General features: G+C 46.7%; 1 protein-coding gene across 2 annotated transcripts; it reads right to left on the bottom strand.

Annotated features, from left to right (window-relative positions):
* Positions 1-11,337: 11,337 nt before the first annotated feature.
* DUSP6 (dual specificity phosphatase 6) lies at positions 11,338-15,986 on the bottom strand. 2 transcript variants are annotated; one of them, XM_060112230.1, is made up of 3 exons: positions 15,135-15,986; positions 14,080-14,517; positions 11,338-13,035 (listed from the first exon to the last, which is right to left on the bottom strand). In XM_060112230.1, exons 1-3 carry the CDS (start codon positions 15,532-15,534, stop codon positions 12,728-12,730), a joined length of 1,146 nt encoding a protein of 381 aa, XP_059968213.1. In that variant the 5' UTR covers positions 15,535-15,986; the 3' UTR covers positions 11,338-12,727. The 2 variants fall into 2 exon arrangements, with proteins under 2 accessions (XP_059968213.1, XP_059968214.1); XM_060112231.1 differs by lacking the exon at positions 14,080-14,517.
* Positions 15,987-18,557: the final 2,571 nt, after the last annotated feature.

The raw sequence follows: 18,557 nt of genomic DNA, 5'->3' as shown, positions 1-18,557 counted from the left end.
CTATAGAGCCCTTGTACTTAACCACCATGAGGGAGTAATCTCTGCCTCATGAAGAGAGTACCAAAGATTAGAGGAGATAGTCTGCATATAGGACACAACCTGGCACAAAGGAAGGGCTCAAAAAATATAGGTTCTGTTTCTACTATCAGGAAATGATCCATCAATATGCTTCAGATGCAACTAAAGCTTTTCCTGTCTCTCATCAAGGGATTAGAGTAGAACAAGGAATCTAATCTGTAAGTAATATAACTAATTTGTGTTTGAATTAGCTATAGTTTATAGCTTGCCTGATGTATGGAGGGTGTTGGAGTTCCTGAAAAAAGACAAGGAAAAGAGAGCCAGAGGACAGAAATTTGTCAGGATTACTCAGCACCATCCAATGGACTTCAACATTCCAGTGACTAAAAAGGTGTGGGTTGGGTTTGGTTTGGTTTGGTTTCATTTCGTTTTGTTTCATTTCATTTCATTTCGTTTGTCTTACCACAGAGCAGGAATATTTGTCTTGACCCTAATATGACCTGGATGAAGTATGCCACAAACTCCCTGGACTCTGATTCACTTGCTGGTCAGCAATCTTGCAATGAGGGATTCAGCTCTCCCAGTGCCCTCATCCTCATGCTGGAAGGGAGAGACCAGTGAGATGGGCAATGTCCGCATCACTGTGGAGGAGGACAAAGCAGATGTTAAAAACCCAGGCTTTGGAGTCGAGCAGATCTGTGAACAAAGACCAACAAATTACTTAATTTAAACTCTCTGAATACCTGTTTTCTCATCTGGAAGATGGGAATTTCATGTCCCTATAAAACCTACCTCAAAGGATAGCTGGACCAGCCTCATGGTCATAACTCAATATGTACTCTCCAGTAAATTTATAAATTGGCTTTGTGATTCAGCAGCCTATTGTAGGACGTCTTCCATGAGCCTTCCCTTCCCCACACAGAAAAACACATTCCCCTATTCCTCTCAGTTGCCAGAGTACGGCTTCTGGATCTCTTTTATGGAAATAGGTGACATTAGTTTCTATGTGCCAACCCGAGTGCTGAACACTTCACGTACATTTTCTCATTTGATCCTGATAACAACACCACGAGGTAAATACTCTTATTATCTCCATTTTTCACAGATGAAAAGAGGAAAAATTTAATGAGGTGCAGGAACTGGTCTAAGGTTATACATGCAACTAGTAATGAAGCTAAGCTTTGAACCTGCGGGAGTTTAAATCCAGAATCCATGTTCTTAACTTGATGGTATTTGTCACTCTATACCCCACAATGATTTATGTTCATTAGTAGTTTCATTTCAAGGCTAAAATGTCCAGATTTGTATCTAATTTATCTTTTTATAGCCTCCAGAACATTCCTTGAACACAACAGTTTGTCTTTTATTAAATGAATAAATGAATGAATGAATAATTATATACCATAATTCTACTCCCCAGAGGCTTACAATCATAATTTATTTGTACTAAGTGTTTTACATCAATTTCTCATTCAATCCTCACAACTCCATCAGCTAAGTGTTACTATTATTCCCATTGTTCAGATGAGGAAACCTCAAGGCTCAGAGAGGCTAAGTAACTTGTTCAAGATCATATGGATAATAAGTGACAGATCAGGAAGACTGAACCCATTGACGGAGTTTGTAATCTTCATTCCACAGGTGAGAACCATATCCAAACTGAGATATTCTCTGGTCCACTCAGCCAGCATCCTTTTTTTTAAAACTTTTAAACTCTTGATTGCTTTTGTCAAGGACTTAGGAGAGCCTTAAAAATATGAAACTTTGAATAAAAATCAGCGGCAATTCCAAAATGTCCTTATGAGAAGGATTTGGGAGTAGAAATTTCATTGGAACTGAGGTTGGGTGGGGAGCAAGAATTTTTCGAAACAATCATAAAGCTATATTTTCATAGGAGTCTCACTATTTTTAATCAGATTCTATTATTATTCGTGGATTGCCGATGGATATTATAGGGGCACATTAAAGGGATAATCACTCTTCTGTTTGAGGATATATTAAAAACTGTGTGTTTTGTGAATCTGTAGGTGGACCATATATCATTTTCCAAAAGCAATGTAGACATCAATAAAGTGAAATCTCAAATTTATAAATGATGCCAAGATTTTCTGGCAATTGAAATACCAACCTGACAAAAATAAACACTGGGAAGATCTCACAGAGCTGTGTGAGTGGGCAGAGAACACTGACGCTCAGTACAGGCAGTGGAACGTAATGCCCACAGGAAAAGAGAACCCACCTTGTTCTCCGGAGACCAAGGCCTCCAAGTGCAGACGTGATCCAGGAAAAGGCTGATGGCATCATTGTAGCCCATTCTCTGAGGAAGGCGCTCCAAAGTATTGTGGCGGTCACAAAAGCAAGCATCATCAGGAAGGATGTTAAAAACAAAATAGAAAGCACAATCTCGTGAGTGCTCACACACACGCACACACATATACACACGGAGACACCAGAATGCATCTGCTCCAGAAATACTGGGTTGAATTCCAGTCATTAAACCTCAAAAATGTGAAAATGAAACTGGAATGTATCCAAAGAAGGTCACTTAAAATTAGTCAATATTAGGGTTTGTAAAGAAATCAGAGAGACTTTAAAACACGTCAGCCTGAAAAGACAAAATATGAGAGTTGGTGGGTCAGAATCTATAAAATTTTTTTTTAGATCAGAGGGTTCTGATAGAGTTCTAGAGTGAACACAGTCCCAGCACAGCAGACCTAGAAGTCCCTGGTGAAATTAAAGTATTTCTAGGACAATTTATATTTTCAATTGCTATTCTATAGGACGGGTAATAAGCTAGAAAAAAAATCGTAACTCTAAGAGAGTCTAAAGTAGGGAGCTCGTAAAAGCTTATGGTGCAGTTAGAGCTAAATTATATGCCCCATCTTCTGATGTCCATGTTATGAAAGACATCTAGCAAGCTCCCATTCACACTGTTCTTTGAAGACCCTGAGAGTGGAGATTCTAGATTAAATTCACTACTGGCTTAATACATAGGGCATATCTGGTAATTCCCAAAGTGGCAATCAAAAGAATCACCTATGGACCTTTTATTATAAAACAGATTCCCAGGCCTCACATCCAGTAATTCTAACTTGGTAGGTCTCGGCTTAGCAACCCTAAGAGAAAACCCTTTCCATGGGAAAATCCAGAGTGTGATAGGATTGGTTGAACTTGAATCATGTCTTATCCCTGAACCAATCACTGAGATGGGAAAATGATGTACTCTTCTTGCCCTGCCCTGGGTCGTGTACCCGCCCCTAGAGTGGGGGTAGGGTTTTCGCCAGGAATGAAGTGGGTAACTAATATTCAGTCTCCCCTTTTTCCCAAGTAACAGAACCTCAATTATATGTTAGGGGAAGCACATGCCCAGCTAAAAGTCTATGTTCCCCAGTCTCTCTAGCTATGGCCATGTGGCTAATTCTGGGTATGGAGTACATAGTGTACAAGTCTGGTACATGTTTTCCTGGAAGCTTCTCTGAGGGAACAGACTCTGCAAGAGGGGCACTCTTTTCCCTTTTTTTCATCCTCCTTCCTACTGACTGGAATGTGAATGTGATGACCAGCATGGAGCTACCTTCTTGTGACTGTGGGGATCAAAGCTAGAAGAAGCCTGAGTCTCAAATGGGCCTGTGAAGTAGCCCTACCAGGTCAGGATTTTACACCTCCTGACTTTTACAGATGAGAATAAATCCTCATGATTTTTGATAATTTTTAGTTTTTGTTCTCTACTATAGGCCTCTGAACCTAATTCTCCCTAATACATTACAGTAAGATTCTGTAACCAGATGTGTGATATTGTGATTTACAATAAGAAGTATATATATTGGTCTCTGTCCCCCATTCCTGACAGAGGGCTCTTGAGACCCTTGTGATTTCCTGGGTGATAAGACTATCTTTTGTTCTAAGAAGAGGACTCTGGGTGGGCTTTTGGATGAGGGCCAGTCACAGGAAAGAACAAGCCATGAATAGATGCTTGGAATTTTCAACCCTGCCTCCCATTATCTTGAGAAGGGAAAAGGACTGAAAACGGAGTTAATGATGGATCACGCCTACACGATGAAGCCTCCATAAAAATTCCAAGAGTATGGAGTTTCGAGAGCCTCCCATTTGGTGAGCACATACTTACTGGAAGAGTGACACACCCCCAACTCCACAGAGACAGAAGCTTCTGCATTGGAGACCCTAGACATTGCACTATGTATCTCTTCACCAGGCATACATCCGTATACTTTGTCATATCCTTTAAGAAACTGGTAAACATAACTATGTGTTGAATTGAACCTGAGAAGAAGGTCATGGGATGCTCTGATTTGTGGCCATGTTGGACTGAAGTTGTAGGTAATCTGGGACCTTCTACTTGCTGTTAGCATCCGAAGTGGGGTATGAACAGTCTTGAGGGATTCAGCCCTGAAGCTGTGGAATCTGCCACTCTCTTTAAATAGAGAGTGTTAGAATTGAGTTTAACTATAGGACACCCAGCTGGTGTCACAGAGAATTGCTTGGTGTGGGGAAAATCCTCTACACATTTGGTGATCAGAGTGTGAGAAGGGAAGTGTGTGAGTAGTAAAGGAGACACAAGAAACAGACACACAGGAGGAAAGAACAGGAGTTTCTCCAATTCAAGATGTAACTGGGAAGGGAGGCTAGGCAAATCAAAAGCCACTGTTTTTTCTACTCTCTGCAAATTCTCATTTAAATTTCACCCCCCATATCCCTGGGTATCCTGATTTTTGCTATCTGTTTTACATCTTGAAAAATACTTTTGCCATGCCTTACAAAGAATTTGTCTTTTACTACTTCCAAATCTAGGCATAATTCATTACCTACAACTGTAGCATCCTGTTTACCTGTCTGTGAAAAAAACACCACTCTTCAAAAATTGGTGCAAGATTTAGGACACCCCAAAACACTTCTAGACCAGCCCCACTTAAGTCCAGATAATCAAAAGTAGATATTCTTTCATCTCAGTCTCTCTGACTCTGTTTCCATGTTTGTTAAATAGATTCAGTGGTTTTCAAACATTTTTAGCCACAAGTCCCTTGATTCCTTAAGACTCCATGTAAGGTTATGCAGGTTGGCACTATCAGTTTTGTCATTGTCTGTCTGATAGACACCTTTTAGAGTTATATAATATACAACCTGCCCCCAGATGTACCCTTCCCTGAGAAGGACCAGAGGGATAAAGTTTGAAAAGCACTGCACTGGTATTTTCAATGTGTATAATCAATAAAGGACTAGTATTTAGGATATCGAAGTATTCCTTATATCAATACAAAAACTAGAGGTAACTCATGAAGAGGCTTGAACAGGAACTTTGCAAAATAAAATATCCTTTGCCAATCAACACCAAACAGAGGCTCAACCTCATGAGGATTCAGAATACTGAAAATTAAAATCATAATAAATAACAATTTCACACCTTCCAGATAAGCAAAAACTAAAAACGTCTGACAATATCAAGTGTTGGCAAAAATGCGAAACTATAAAAACTCACATACCATTGGTGGTGTTTAAATTGGTACAACCACTTTGAAAACAATTTGTCATTATATAAGTTGGGGATCTACACAATCTATACCTATTCCATTCCCTTGTGTATCCCCAGGGAAACATGTGCACAGGGGTATCAGGGTACATGCACAAGAGTCTTCTTAGCAATACTGTTCATAATAGTTAAATCTGGAAAAAACCCAAAACCCAATGTAAGGTAGTCTACTACAATGGAATACCATGAAATACAATAGAATACTATTTTGCATGAAAATAATGAACTATCACTATACTCAATAACTTGGTTGAATCCATCACAAATATAACATTTTCTCTGCCCAAATGAAAACATTAATATTCTTTCGTAAAACTATTTCATATTTTATTTCATGGGTCAATCTTTGTGATTGTTTCAATGGTATTACTATGTTGGGAACATTAGAGACAGACAAAAGATGAGTTAGAGTAAAAGAATAATTGCCGCATTGTTGACAGCTATAACATTTTCAAGATAGGACCATGAGACTAATTTGGGGGCTCGTTATTACTTCTTAGAATCCCACATTCAAGCAGTTTCCATGTAAGATGTGGAAGGTTCTGTTTTCCAAAAATGGTTGCAGCCATATTTTCCATCGCACGTGCTCTCAGAATCTTGCCCCTCCTTCATCTCCTCACCTTGAACCGTGGTAGACCTTTGTGTGACTTCTGAGCCTACGTCCTGAAACTCGACACAATTACCTGACTCTCACTTGGGGTTTCACCCATGGAACATCATACTGTGAGGAAATTTAGGCCACATGAAGAAGAATCAAAGTCCCTGACACAAGCCATTGGCTGAGCCCCCAGCTGACTGCCAGCACCAGCTTGCCAGCCACATGAGGGAGCCATCTTGGAAATGGAGCTTCTGGCCTGAAGTCGAGCTACCCCAGCTAAGACAGCATTGAGCAGAGACCAGGCTTCCCTGCTGAGATCTGCCCAAATGCAGACTTAGGAACAAAATAAATGATTGTTGTTGTTTGAGCCGCTAAGTTTGGGGGTAGTTTGTTATATAGCAATAATAACCAGAACTTAAGATGAAGGGACATTCCTGCTAGGATTGTCCTTGGAGTTATGTACTCCCAAAGAACCTCTTCTGTACCTTCCCCACTTTCTTCCTTCTCCTGTTAGCATTTGCAATAGGAATTAAACTAGACTTGATGAAAAATGCTTAATGTAATAAATACTTAGTTTGTCTCCAGATGCAAGAAAAGAAGAATTCTAGCTTAGAAGAAGCAACTCTTTTTTTTTTTTTTTTTTAGCTTGGTGCTTTTGAGGATGTCATTATCAAATAATATATGTTTCTTCTTGTTTCATTTGTGTGTCTGAGAGTTCATTTTTGGAGGTATGGTGGTCCAAAACTTCTCATCATTAAAAGGCTGCACACAGTCTCTAAAGGCATTTTTCCATGACAAAATAGGGAAGTGGGTGGGCCAAATTGCAGACATGTGGACTAATAATCCTTTCCCCTATACAAAATAAAATATAGGGTCTAAGGGCCTCCCTGGTGGCGCAAGTGGTTGAGAGTCCGCCTGCCGATGCAGGGGATACGGGTTCGTGCCCCGGTCTGGGAGGATCCCATATGCCGCGGAGCGGCTGGGCCCGTGAGCCATGGCCGCTGAGCCTGCGCGTCCAGAGCCTGCGCGTCCGGAGCCTGTGCTCCGCAACGGGGGAGGCCACAACAGTGAGAGGCCCGCATACCGCAAAAAAAAAAAAAAAAAAAAAAAAATAGGGTCTAAAATGTTATTTTGACCGTTGCAGCAGGTAAGGACATACAAGGACTTGCCCAATAGTTCTTTGGGGTTTCTGCTTTGACTAGAGGCACCAGCAGAAAGATTAAGAGGTAACGCTTCGAAACATGACTTTGCCTTCATCAGCCTTTGAGGGCCTGTTAAGTCTTTGGCTGCCTTTTATTTTAACCTTGGTTCATTGAATCTGTGTAACACAGATCAAGGCCTGCCTAAATATTTGTGAATTGTTTGAACTTTGTTCTGTGCCCTTAAATACTCTTAGGAAATCAATATTGGACTTTAAAGAAGTTTAAAGATTCCATCACCCAAACCAGACTAATTCAGGGCCCACTGTGGTAGAAACACAAGAGGAGTGCGCGTACTTGAAAGTCTGCAGAATCTTTTGGAAAATGACTGTTACAGTGTGAGGAACTGCATATAAATTTACACCCAAAGTAATCCTTTTGAAGCAGTTTAAAGTCTGAGGACTGATTTTTCAAGGTGACTTTTCAAGAATATTTACTTACGGCCAGCTTTCACATGATTTGCCCTTGTTGAGTTCTGCTCCTCCACTATTTTCTAATAAAGCCCCTCTTATTCTGCAGCCTTCCATGGTTCTCCCTCTCTCCCTCTCCCTCCCACTTCCTCTCCCTCCTCCCTCTCTCCCTCTCTCTCTCTCTCCTCTCTCTCCCCCTCGCCAGGCCAGCTTTCCTCCAAGAGGATCACAGTGAGGAAGTGACTATCTCTAGGGCCAGTTCACTTGTGCAATCCTGAAAGGGGAGTATGGGCAAGGTTCAGGGCCAGCTGGCCAGCTGCTAGCCACTCTAGAGATCGTTAGGAACATCAGTTTTGTAATTTATGTGCTCATGGGTCCAAGATAGAGTAACTTCTCCGTGGAGAGGGAGGATGGAAGCTTCTAGGCAGACCTGACATCTCTCTGATGACATATCAGCTGGGGTCCTCTGACTCTCTCTTGATTTGGCTGTCAAATTCGGGTTTGATTTGGCAGGTCACTTAACCTCTGCTTCCTCCACTTCCTCGGCTGTAAAACGGGGTCACCACTTCCTAGCCAGCATCACAGGACTTTATAAAGACAAGCAAATACTGATGACAAGCAGTTTACAAGAAGAGCTAAAGACTCAAAGCTCAGTTCTACCAATTCCCACGAGGTGACTTCAGGTTCTGTTGGCCTCTCTCTGCCTCAGTTTCCTCTCTGAAAAATAAGGATGGTAATAGGACCCATCCCGGAGCTGCTCCGAGGATTAAATGAGATAATGTTGTAAATGAAGGACGGTATCTAATACCCTCAGTACATGTTATTTGTTTCCCCTCCTCTGCACCTCGTTTTACCGTCTAGTTTGTGTACCAGAACACTGGAATGATAAAAGAATCCTAGAATGAGAGGTTAAAAAGTGTCTCATTTTATAGACAAGAAAAAAAAAGAGACTTGGTGAGGTGGGCTGACTTGCCCAGGGCTTCTGATTCATTAGTGAGAGTCAGAGTTCAGGTCTTCTAATTGTTGGTCCAAGCACGTCTCCATTTGCACTCCTTTAAAGGCTGTGCTGGTATTTCTATCCCCAGATAAGCCTTTCTCAGTCTGATTTTAAACCTAAGACCGGTTCTGACCATTAAGCAGTCCATCTTCTAAGTCTCCTGCAGCCCCACGAAACCTGCAGATAACGTCCGGGAAAGCCTCCCCCCCCCCCAGCCCCCTGCAGAAGGTCAGGAAAGGTACCGCTTGCTCAGAGACCTGAACAAGCCACTAATGGAGACAGCAGGTGAGGAGCCAGGCCAGGGAGCTGCAGCTGTTGGCAAAGGTTGCCCTAGTAACCGTGCAGGGCTCCATTCAGGAAGTGAGCCCAACTCCAAGATGCAAAATGATCGCCCTTAAGGGCTCCTGGGAGCACAAAGGAACAAAAGGAACTGAGGGATGGCCAGGAGGAAGGGAGGTATGGGGTGAGAGGGGGGCCCAGGTTGTCAGTTACAACCTTCCACCTTCCAGAGAAGAAAAATAAAGCAAGAGAAGAGCTGTTTGAATCTTCTGGCCTGTGTGAACCGTAAAAACACCCATTTAACAGGAGTCCCTTTGTGGCGATGGAGGGAAGTAGGCGCCCCTCTGTTCACCAGCCTCATGAAACTATGCCAGGAGACGGGGGGGGGGGGGGGGGGGGGGGGGGGGGGAGAAATCCCAAACCTGGCAAACTTTATGGGGGCCCTAAACCCTTCTTGCTCCTCTCTTTAATTCACACTGATGACAAAGACCATTTGCTACCAATTTATTGGAAACTTTTTTTTTTCACAGCTTGAGCTGCTTAGATGCAGGGAGCTCCCTCTCCCCGCAAATCGCTGTCAGACACTTGCTGAATGGGCCAGGCTCAATTATGCTCCTGCCACAGGTTCAGCTCACACTGTGACCCTGCATGGCTTCCTGCTATTCATATGTTACTTCCCCTTTGTGGTAATGGCTTGTGGCACTTGGCCAGAAAACATTATTAATTTCAGAAGTGGACTGACAAACAACAAACCCACAGTGAAACGAGAGGAAGTGCTGGGGAGGCCAGCTGTCGGCTTGAGCAGAGCTGTAGGAACTCAGTGTATGCAGGTTCTAGAAGGAAAGGAGACGATAATCCACAAAGAGGACATGCACTAAAATTATCCACCGCCCATATTAAAGAAAAAAGAAAGAGAAAAGAAATCAGAGAAAAGTGTGGGGAGGGGGGAGGTGTGTGGAGAAGCACGCAGCTACTCGAGCTGCAGCTGGACAGGAAATTGCTAACACTGCTTGCAAATCCCTACTTTGAAGAGGCAGTTTAGGGAATGCCAGGAGCGGAAACCGTTCAGAACTGGATTAACACGGGCCAAGTTGAACTGCAACCCACTTCTCCTTTCGGAGCTCTGGCTGACTTGGGGCACCCAAATGGGAGAGACTGACTTGGTGTTTTTTTTGCACCGTTTCTGCCTTTAATACATGCTTAGGTGCTAAAAGTCACACTGGACGGCTTGATATGATTGCCATAAAATCAGGGCTACTTGCCTCCTACCAAATAATTCAACGGGCATCTCACAGGTACCGTGTGGGTGAAAAGCCCATCTTTCTCCCCACTGCAGACCAAGGGACCAAGCTCATTCAAAAAGGGCTGGAAATGTATGTTCTAATTCTTTTGATTTCATACACCTGCCCTTTATTTTGATTTGTGTATTTTGACACTCAGGACAAGGAGAGGTATGTCCCAAGGAAAACGACAGGATATTAAGCCTTTACCTTAAAGTAACTGTTCAAAATAACCTCAACATAAAGTTCCAACAGGAGTTTCTGGCCCACATTCTAAATCAAAGTACAAAGCACATTAGGAATGGCAATGCTTCAAGTGCCAACGTGAAATCGTGGCTACATCTAGACTCAGGGAGAAAGCTTAGCTATGCCCTGCCCTGTACACGAAAGGAAAGGGGAGACATCATCCCAGATTCATTTGTTATTCCAACGCTACAATTTGCAAGTAGAATTGCCAGTTACAGACCAGAAAAAGAATCATCTCTACTTTCTCCCTGGCAGGTCTAAGTGTTATTGAGCAGAAGACCCTGACAGGGAAGGAAAGAGAGGTGAACACTGCAATTGTCACCTTGTTATTCGGGTGCCCCCCCTTTAAGACTATTCATGAATATCCAAATCTTAGACTTCAGCAAGCTGTGCTCTGAGACTTCATTTTTCTTCAGGAGCATTACAATTTTCGTAAGTAAACCAGGACTTATTAGGAAGTATTGTCCAATGGAATGATGTAATCACTCTCTTCCCTTCGTATTAAGTATTATCCATAGGAATGATAGTCAATCCCTTATGTCAGTTTTATTTGAAGCCAAAGATGCACCTGAAAAATTCTTGGAAATAGCTTAAAAGATGAGAACTTTGCCCCATTATTCCTACCTGTACTTTACAAGCCAATATCAATCCCCAACTGAAAAAGTCCTAAAATGTGTCACTTCACATGTAAGTACAATTAAGGAGAGATTTTTTTAAAAATACACATTCAATAGCCAAAATAGTTATTTATTAATAATTTAAGGTTTTACATTCTTATAATAAATTTCAGCTCAGAACTTTACACCATGAACATAATGGAGCCACTTGTCTCCCTCCTTCACAATCATATGCATGTCGCCTATTGAATGGGTACCCACGCTCACACACACGCTTCCAGTTTCGCACAAATTGTTTTTCAAAAGGAAAGAGACCAACCCAAAGTATTGCATTTGAGGTGACACTCCCTGAAGAATTTTGTACAGAGGTAATATACTGTTTAGCACAGCTGAAGTTTAAAAAAAAAAAAAAAAAGTGGGGCTTCCCTGGTGGCGCAGTGGTTGAGAGTCCGCCTGCCGATGCAGGGGACATGGGTTCGTGCCCCGGTCCGGGAAGATCCCACATGCCGGGGAGCGGCTGGGCCCGTGAGCCATGGCCGCGGAGCCTGCGCGTCCGGAGCCTGTGCTCCGCAACGGGAGAGGCCATAACAGTGAGAGGCCCGCGTACAGAAAAAAAAAAAAAAAAAAAAAAAAAAAAGGGAGCCCATGATTTTGGTGTCTTTCCAAGATATCCCCCTTGAGACAACACAAGGCAAAATATTTACAAAAGTAAGGCAGAGTCCAACTACATTAAGAGAGAAGAAAAGGTCACAAGGAAGATATATGAAAGACACTGAAGACTGCACCGTAACAAGGTCTCTGTGCTCGTAAGTGTCCATGAAAACGTCATTCAGAACTGGTAAAGTCGAGCATGCTGCAAATATATCCTTTGGATTAGAAAAGAGCAAACGTTTCAATCGTTTTGTTTTAAGAAGTGGCATACTGCTCTTTCTCCCTTTGGATGATTTCCTTTAAACCCATCAAAGGAAAAACAAACACAGTTCAAACAAACACTGTCAAATGATTTAAGATCAAATATTTACAATAATCAAATGGAGTATCAGATTCATTTGATTGATTATTTATTTCTTTTTTTTTTTTTTTTTGCAAACTGATACTACAAATACAGAGCTGAAACCTCTCTTTGGCTCCTCTATATGCAAAATTGAGTCAGTCTTCACTGAAGACAATATAGAGTCAGTTCCAGATGCAAAAGGAAACAGTCATACAAGGCCCTAAAGAACACATGCTCCTACCCTACCATTTGGTCCTACCCTATATACCTGGAAGTTCTCGAATCCCAGTCCCTGCAGGGGTAGGCTGTACACATGGGTGTGGAGCAAACCTACTGGCTGTATCTATACAGCAGGTCCTGTTCTTCCAACGAGAATGGAACAAATCTCTCCCTTTGGAATAACCAATTCCACACGTGGTAACCTTGTCTAATACAGACAGCTGGTGTCATGTTGACACCTGGGCCACATACAAAGAAAGCAGCCCAGCTGATGCTGCTAAGAGAAACTGCTGAAGAACGGACACATCCCAGAGTGTGGGGCCTTTCACGTGGATTGCAGGGAGTCCACCTGGTAGACATTCTGGTTGGAGGGCGTGGTGAAATAGAGCTGCTGTGCTGGGACCCGGTTGTCACAGGGACTGCTGAGTCCCAGCGTCCTCTCGAAGTCCAGCAGCTGGCCCATGAAGTTGAAGTTGGGGGAGATGTTGGATTTCTTCATCTTCACAATGTCATAAGCATCGTTCATTGACAGGTTGAGCTTCTGCATGAGATAAGCCACAGTCACAGTGACTGAGCGGCTGATGCCAGCCAAGCAATGCACCAAGACACCACAGTTTTTGCCCCGGGCTTCATCTGTAAACACACAAAAAAAGAAAGGCAAAATGTCAGTAGACTGAAAACCACCCTTTGTGAACGACCAGTCTAAAAACTGAATAATAATGATAATAATAAAAAAGATAAAAAATAATTGTGTGCAGCAGTTGAGCCCTGCAGGCAGCAGAAAATGTATCACTGCGATAAAACATGTACACTGGGCACAATTACATATTTCAGATATTTTCTGAAAAGGGAGCTTTTGTATTAAGTTCCCGCCAACAAAAAACTCCTTAATGTGTGCATTCTTTGCCCCAGCATGTGAATACCAGAAACCCTGCAATATGGTCGTGAATGCCTTTTATACAGACAAGCAGACTGCAAGGGTCTATTAAATTATTCTCCAACTGTTGTGCAGCTAACAATGGAGATATTCAGGCATTTTAAAAGAGAGAGGGAAGTCACAGGGGACAGCCCATTAGGAGGAACAGGATGTCGACATGGCCTGAAAATGAGTTCCTTTGTAATAGGAAATGCATTACAATGCCTGGAGATTCGCTTCTCCAGGCTTTCAGCCCACAGTCCTTCCTGCTGGGCTCAGGTTACCCTCACTGTCTCACTGTGAACCGGTATCACAGTAACATTCAGCTGGATTACAACATCTAGCATTCACAGGGCTTTCCAACGCCTAACTTGGTATTCTCAAACGACTCCCAGGTCTTTTAAAACTACAAAGTCATGCTAGAATTCCTGTCTACCTTGAGTACTTTTATCTGGCCCTCCTCTAGTCCAAAGATTGTGGGAAAATTCTGTTGTCTACTTACGAATGGTCCCCCTTTCAAATGATTTAATTCAGAGTCAAGCAGCAGACGGCATTTCAAGTACACCTGTGGTCTGCAGCCTTGTTAAAAGGCACTTTTTCTTAGCAAGAAGATAAACCAGAATTAAGAACGCCCTTGGAACATCAGAGACCGGCAGTCCCACAAATTAGCAAGCAGCAAGAAAGATGAACAGCTTGAACTCTAAGAAAGGTTAGGAATTTTGCATTTAAAAGTCTGAGCAAGGACAGTTAATTAGTCTCACCTATGAAAGAAATGGCCTCAGGGAAAAACTGGGACAGGTTTTGGCTCCAGTGATCCGAGATGGGGATCTGCTTGTATTTGAACTCTCCCGCGTTCTCAAAGAGATTCGGCAAATTGGGGGTGACGTTCAAGATGTACTTGATGCCGAACTCCTCCAACACGTCCAGGTTGGTGGAGTCCTTGGCACAACCCAAATAGAGGAAGGGCAAGATCTCCACGGGGAAAGAAGGCTGGCTGTTGGACAGCGGGCTGCCATCCGAGTCCGTTGCACTACTGGGGTCTCGGTCAAGGTCAGACTCAATGTCCGAGGAGGAGTCGGAGCTGATCCGCAGGCCCCCGAGCCCCAGCACTGGCAACGGTGGCGAGCTGCTGCTACACGAGCCGTCTAGATTGGTCTCGCAGTGCAGAGCGAACTCGGCTTGGAACTTACTGAAACCACCTGCCAGGACGAGAAAAGCAATCATGTAACCCGAGATCCCGTAGTAGTTTTCACAGCTTTGAGAGCCGCAGCCTCACGCAGAAACACACCACAGAACCCTTCCAGCCGCCCTGCACACAGAGCCAAATACAAGAGAAAGACACTGAAGTGTGCACCCTTGGGAACAGAACGAACGGGCCCGCCTCCCCTGGGAACCTTTATTCTTCCGAATCCGGAAATGCACAAAATGGCAACTTTTCCGAATATCTTGAAGAGCTAGAAGGTGTCAATCTGCACCCCCAACGACCTCTGCCGTCCTGCAAAATCTGAACTCAAAATCGAACGATAGAAAGCAGGGAATGGTGGGGAATATCCCGGGTAGGAAGGAGAGCTAGTTAGAAAGAACCGGCCCGTGCCTGCGGCCGGAAGCCGGTCGATTCCGCGCGGGCCCGGCTCGCGGGTGCGGGACTCTAGAGAGGTTCGCAGCCGGGAGCCGGCAGACTGCCCTTGGCGCAGCAGCACGGCTCAGAAGCGCCAGCCGAGCGCTGCAAGGGCGCTTCCAGCACGCGCGTCCCGCCTGCAGCTCGCAGCCCGGTGTCCCCCGTCCTGCCCCCGCGCGGAGCTCCCCCGGCTCGTACCTTCCAGGTAGAACGCCCGGCAGCCCTCGTCCTTGAGCTTCTTGAGCAGCAGCCCGAGCACCGACTCGCCGCCCGTATTCTCGTTCCAGTCGCTGCTACTCTCGTCGTAGAGCACCACGGTATCGGTGCCGCAGCGCCGGGTGAATTGGTCCCGGTCCTCGCCGCGCGTGAAGAGCGCGCGTACCGGCAGGTTGCCCTTCTGCAGGCGCCGCAGCATGATCCCCGGGATGGCCACGTTGATGGCTGACTCGATGTGCGACGACTCGTACAGCTCCTGGGGCCGGCAGTCCATCAGCAGCAGCCGCTCGTTGCCCAGCTCCAGCTGCTCGTTGAGCCACGCCACGGTCTTGCTGATCGCCATTTCCGAAGCGAAGGGCACGGGTCTGAGCGTATCTATCATGGGGGTCTAGCTGCCGGAGAGGGCGGGGTACCTACCAGACGCCCCTCGGGGCAGGCATAGGCCGAGCGCGCCGCGCGAAGCCGCCGCTCTCAGAGCGGGGTTGAATTCCACCTCGCCCTTCCCAAACCCGGTTAGCGGTTGGGGCAGGCGAGACAGAAGTGAAGCCGGCGGTTCCCTCTGCACCCAGCTGCAGCCGCTCGCTCTTAGTGTCAATGAATCTCTCTGAATGAAGCTGCCCGGAGAGTTTTGTTCCTCCCCGGTGAATGAAATCCAATTAATTCGGACTCCGTGCTACACAGAGGGGACGAAAAAAAAAACACCCCAGCAGCTCCTAATCCCTCCCTCCAAGACTGCACCTCAAATCCACCCGGGCGTCTTTCTCCTAGGACTATTCAAGCCTCGATTTGCTCACTCTCCCTTAGACTGAAGCCTCGCACACCCCCTGAGCGAGGCAGCTCCTCAATGGATACAAACAGCGAGCGTCTCAATGGATACATTCTCCAGGCCAGCCAATGAGCGCGCTGCGGAAGGGGCTGTTGCCGTGGGGACGGGCCGGCTGGAACAGGTTGTGTTGATGAATTGTTAATGAGTTTGTCATTCACAAAAACGGAAAGGAATTTCCGCTCCGGATAAGCCCCAGTGCAAACAAGCTGCAACAGCGGGCTCGGCGGGAGGAAGGAGAAAGAAGAGGAGGCGGTGGTGGAGGAGGAGCAGGGCACACAAACCAGGGCACTTCAGTTGTCTCATGTTTCCTTCTGTTGAGAGTTCACACTTCGCTTCGGAACTTTTGCGCACAAATGGTGCAATTAGCAGGCACAAAAGCCCTTGTTCGCGACGCCTGGGCGCGCAAGCTAGCTTTAGGGAAACTTGTGCTGACTTTTTCCCTTTTATTCCCTTTAAACTCATTTGGACTGGAGTTCACGTTAGCCCCCCACCCCACCCCCCCTTAGGCAGTGTGTGGCATTTGTTTGCCAGCTTAAAAAGCCCAGCTCTGTTTACTCTGATGTTCTTTTAGCCGGGGCTGTGTTGGGGCTGGTGAACTGCCCGGGCTTTAGTGACCGATGAGGTGTTAAATGCTAATCCAACATCTTTTGAACAAACCAGGATTTTGTTGAAACATTTTTAAGCAAGCAAACAAACAAATGCTTGGTTGTCCAGAGAATAAAAAGCAAGCGTTTTCTTTAAAAAGAGCGTTTTAATTAATTAATTTTTTTTAAACAGTGGAGACTGCAGGAACAAACTCGTTGGGCAGTCCGATGCTTTTATTCCTCTCCGGGGGCGTAGGGCGTTATGAACCATTGTTACGGGGATCCAAATCCCCCGCCCCCGCCCATTGCGCCCTGGGCGGGGGGGCGGGTAGCTCTCGTTAATCATTTCTGAGCAGCTAGCTCAGCTTCCGACACAGGAGCCCGCCTGGAAGGGCTGCCTGGGCGAGGTGTACCAAGGGCACACGGAGCCGGGCCGTCTGTCCCCACCATCCGAAAAGCCTGGGGAAGTCCTCCCGCAAGGCCTGCAGGCTGCGGGGGCTCTGAAAGGCTCGGCGATTGGTTACTGTAGACCGAGGCATGTCAAAAGGGAGACTCTCTCCCGCCCCCCGACTTCCCGCACAGGGTCACCCCCTTCCCTGCCCGGGCACCCCCTCCCCTGCGAGTCGCCGGGCCCTCGCGGAGCACCGCCCGCTCCTACGCGTTGCGCTCCTCGCTAGCACCCGCCGCCGCCGCCGCCTCCGCCTCCTCGTTCAGCGGGCGCGGGGCGCCGAGGACCGGTGCAGGGCCGATGCGGGACTTCGGGCTCCGGAGAGGCCTGGGGTGGGTGTGGGGCGAGGAGAAGTGCCTGCCGGGAGCCCCTGCTCCCGAGGAGAGCTGGGAGTCCTGGGGAAAGTGTCTGCCGCGCTGCAGAGCCAGCAGGTAATTGGGGAGGTGCTCGCCAGGCCAGCGAGCTGCGCTCGGCTGGGGTACGGCGGGGCGGAGCGGGGCGGGCGGCGGGGTCCGGATAGAGGCGTGGCGGGCTGGGGCCGCGGCGGCGGCGGGTAGACGCATTCCAGGCGCGCAGAACTCTGTTGTTATATAAAAGTACCGGGGCTGCAGCTCCCGAGCGGAAAGCCACCTGTGTGCGGCCGGCGCGGCGCGCAGGGGAGGTGGAGGATGGGGGCCTGCGGCCGGAAGGCGCGGGCCCTAATCCGGCTGCCCCTCCCTAACCCACGGCGGAAAAGAGGGCGCGCATTGTCCCGCCGCCGCCGCCGCCGCCGCCGCCGCCGGGGAGGCGGAAGCGGAGGCAGCCGCTCGGCGGGGAGCGGCTTTTCCGAGCGCCCTCGCGGCGCTCTGCGTCCACCGCTGATACCGCCGAGGGCACCTGAGGTCGCGGGGTCTCCCCAAGCCAGACGCCCCGCACCCACGGGCCGGCCTGCTGACGCCCCCGCTCCAATTTGCATTTTTAGTCACCCGCCTCTTCTCTGGTTTGGGGAATGTAGGCTAAAAAAAGGCGGCTGCTAGGCCCAGGTTGCCAATTTTGGAGCTTTGCTACAGTCAGGCCGCCCCTGGAGGAGCGTGTTCGGTGAAGGTGGGAGTTGCAGCGCTCCTATCCCCGCGCGCCTTTTTTGGGCATCCCTTGGAACAGAGCTCCCATATTTCACTGCATACCATCCAGTTCCAGCTGGAGGAGGCCTGCGCTGGAGTTGACGCCTCCGATCCGCCTCCACCTGTTACAGATGTCCCTACCCCGAGACCTTTCTGTTCCTGGGACCTGGAGGCGAGGAGGGGAGAAGCAGGATGCCTTGCGGCGGAGCTGAGAAGTGCATAATCTTTCAGCCCAAGACCTCCAACAGAAAATGGAAGAAGGGAAATTGTTTTCCACTTAGCTATTTTAAAAGTGCTGTTACCTGAGCCTGGGCATCAGTTTGGAAAGATGGTTGCAACACTTCTCAAACCTGAAACATTTAGCTTTACCCATGCTTCTGAACCCTCAGTCCTTCTCAGGACACTGTATAAAATGGCATTCAGACCGCTCGGTCCTAAAACGTGCGG

This window comes from Mesoplodon densirostris, chromosome 11 (genome assembly GCF_025265405.1).
Source record: "Mesoplodon densirostris isolate mMesDen1 chromosome 11, mMesDen1 primary haplotype, whole genome shotgun sequence".
NCBI lineage: Eukaryota > Metazoa > Chordata > Mammalia > Artiodactyla > Ziphiidae > Mesoplodon > Mesoplodon densirostris.
This window is presented reverse-complemented; position numbering and strand designations above follow the sequence as displayed.

Coding starts and splice junctions, on each gene's coding strand:
- DUSP6 (XM_060112230.1), bottom strand. CDS start 15,534: ATGATAGATACGCTCAGACCCGTGCCCTTCGCTTCGGAAATGGCGATC. Junction 14,518..15,134: donor CCGGGCGTTCTACCTGGAAG/GTACGAGCCGGG, acceptor TCGTCCTGGCAG/GTGGTTTCAGTAAGTTCCAA. Junction 13,036..14,079: donor TGAGGCCATTTCTTTCATAG/GTGAGACTAATT, acceptor GTGTGTTTACAG/ATGAAGCCCGGGGCAAAAAC.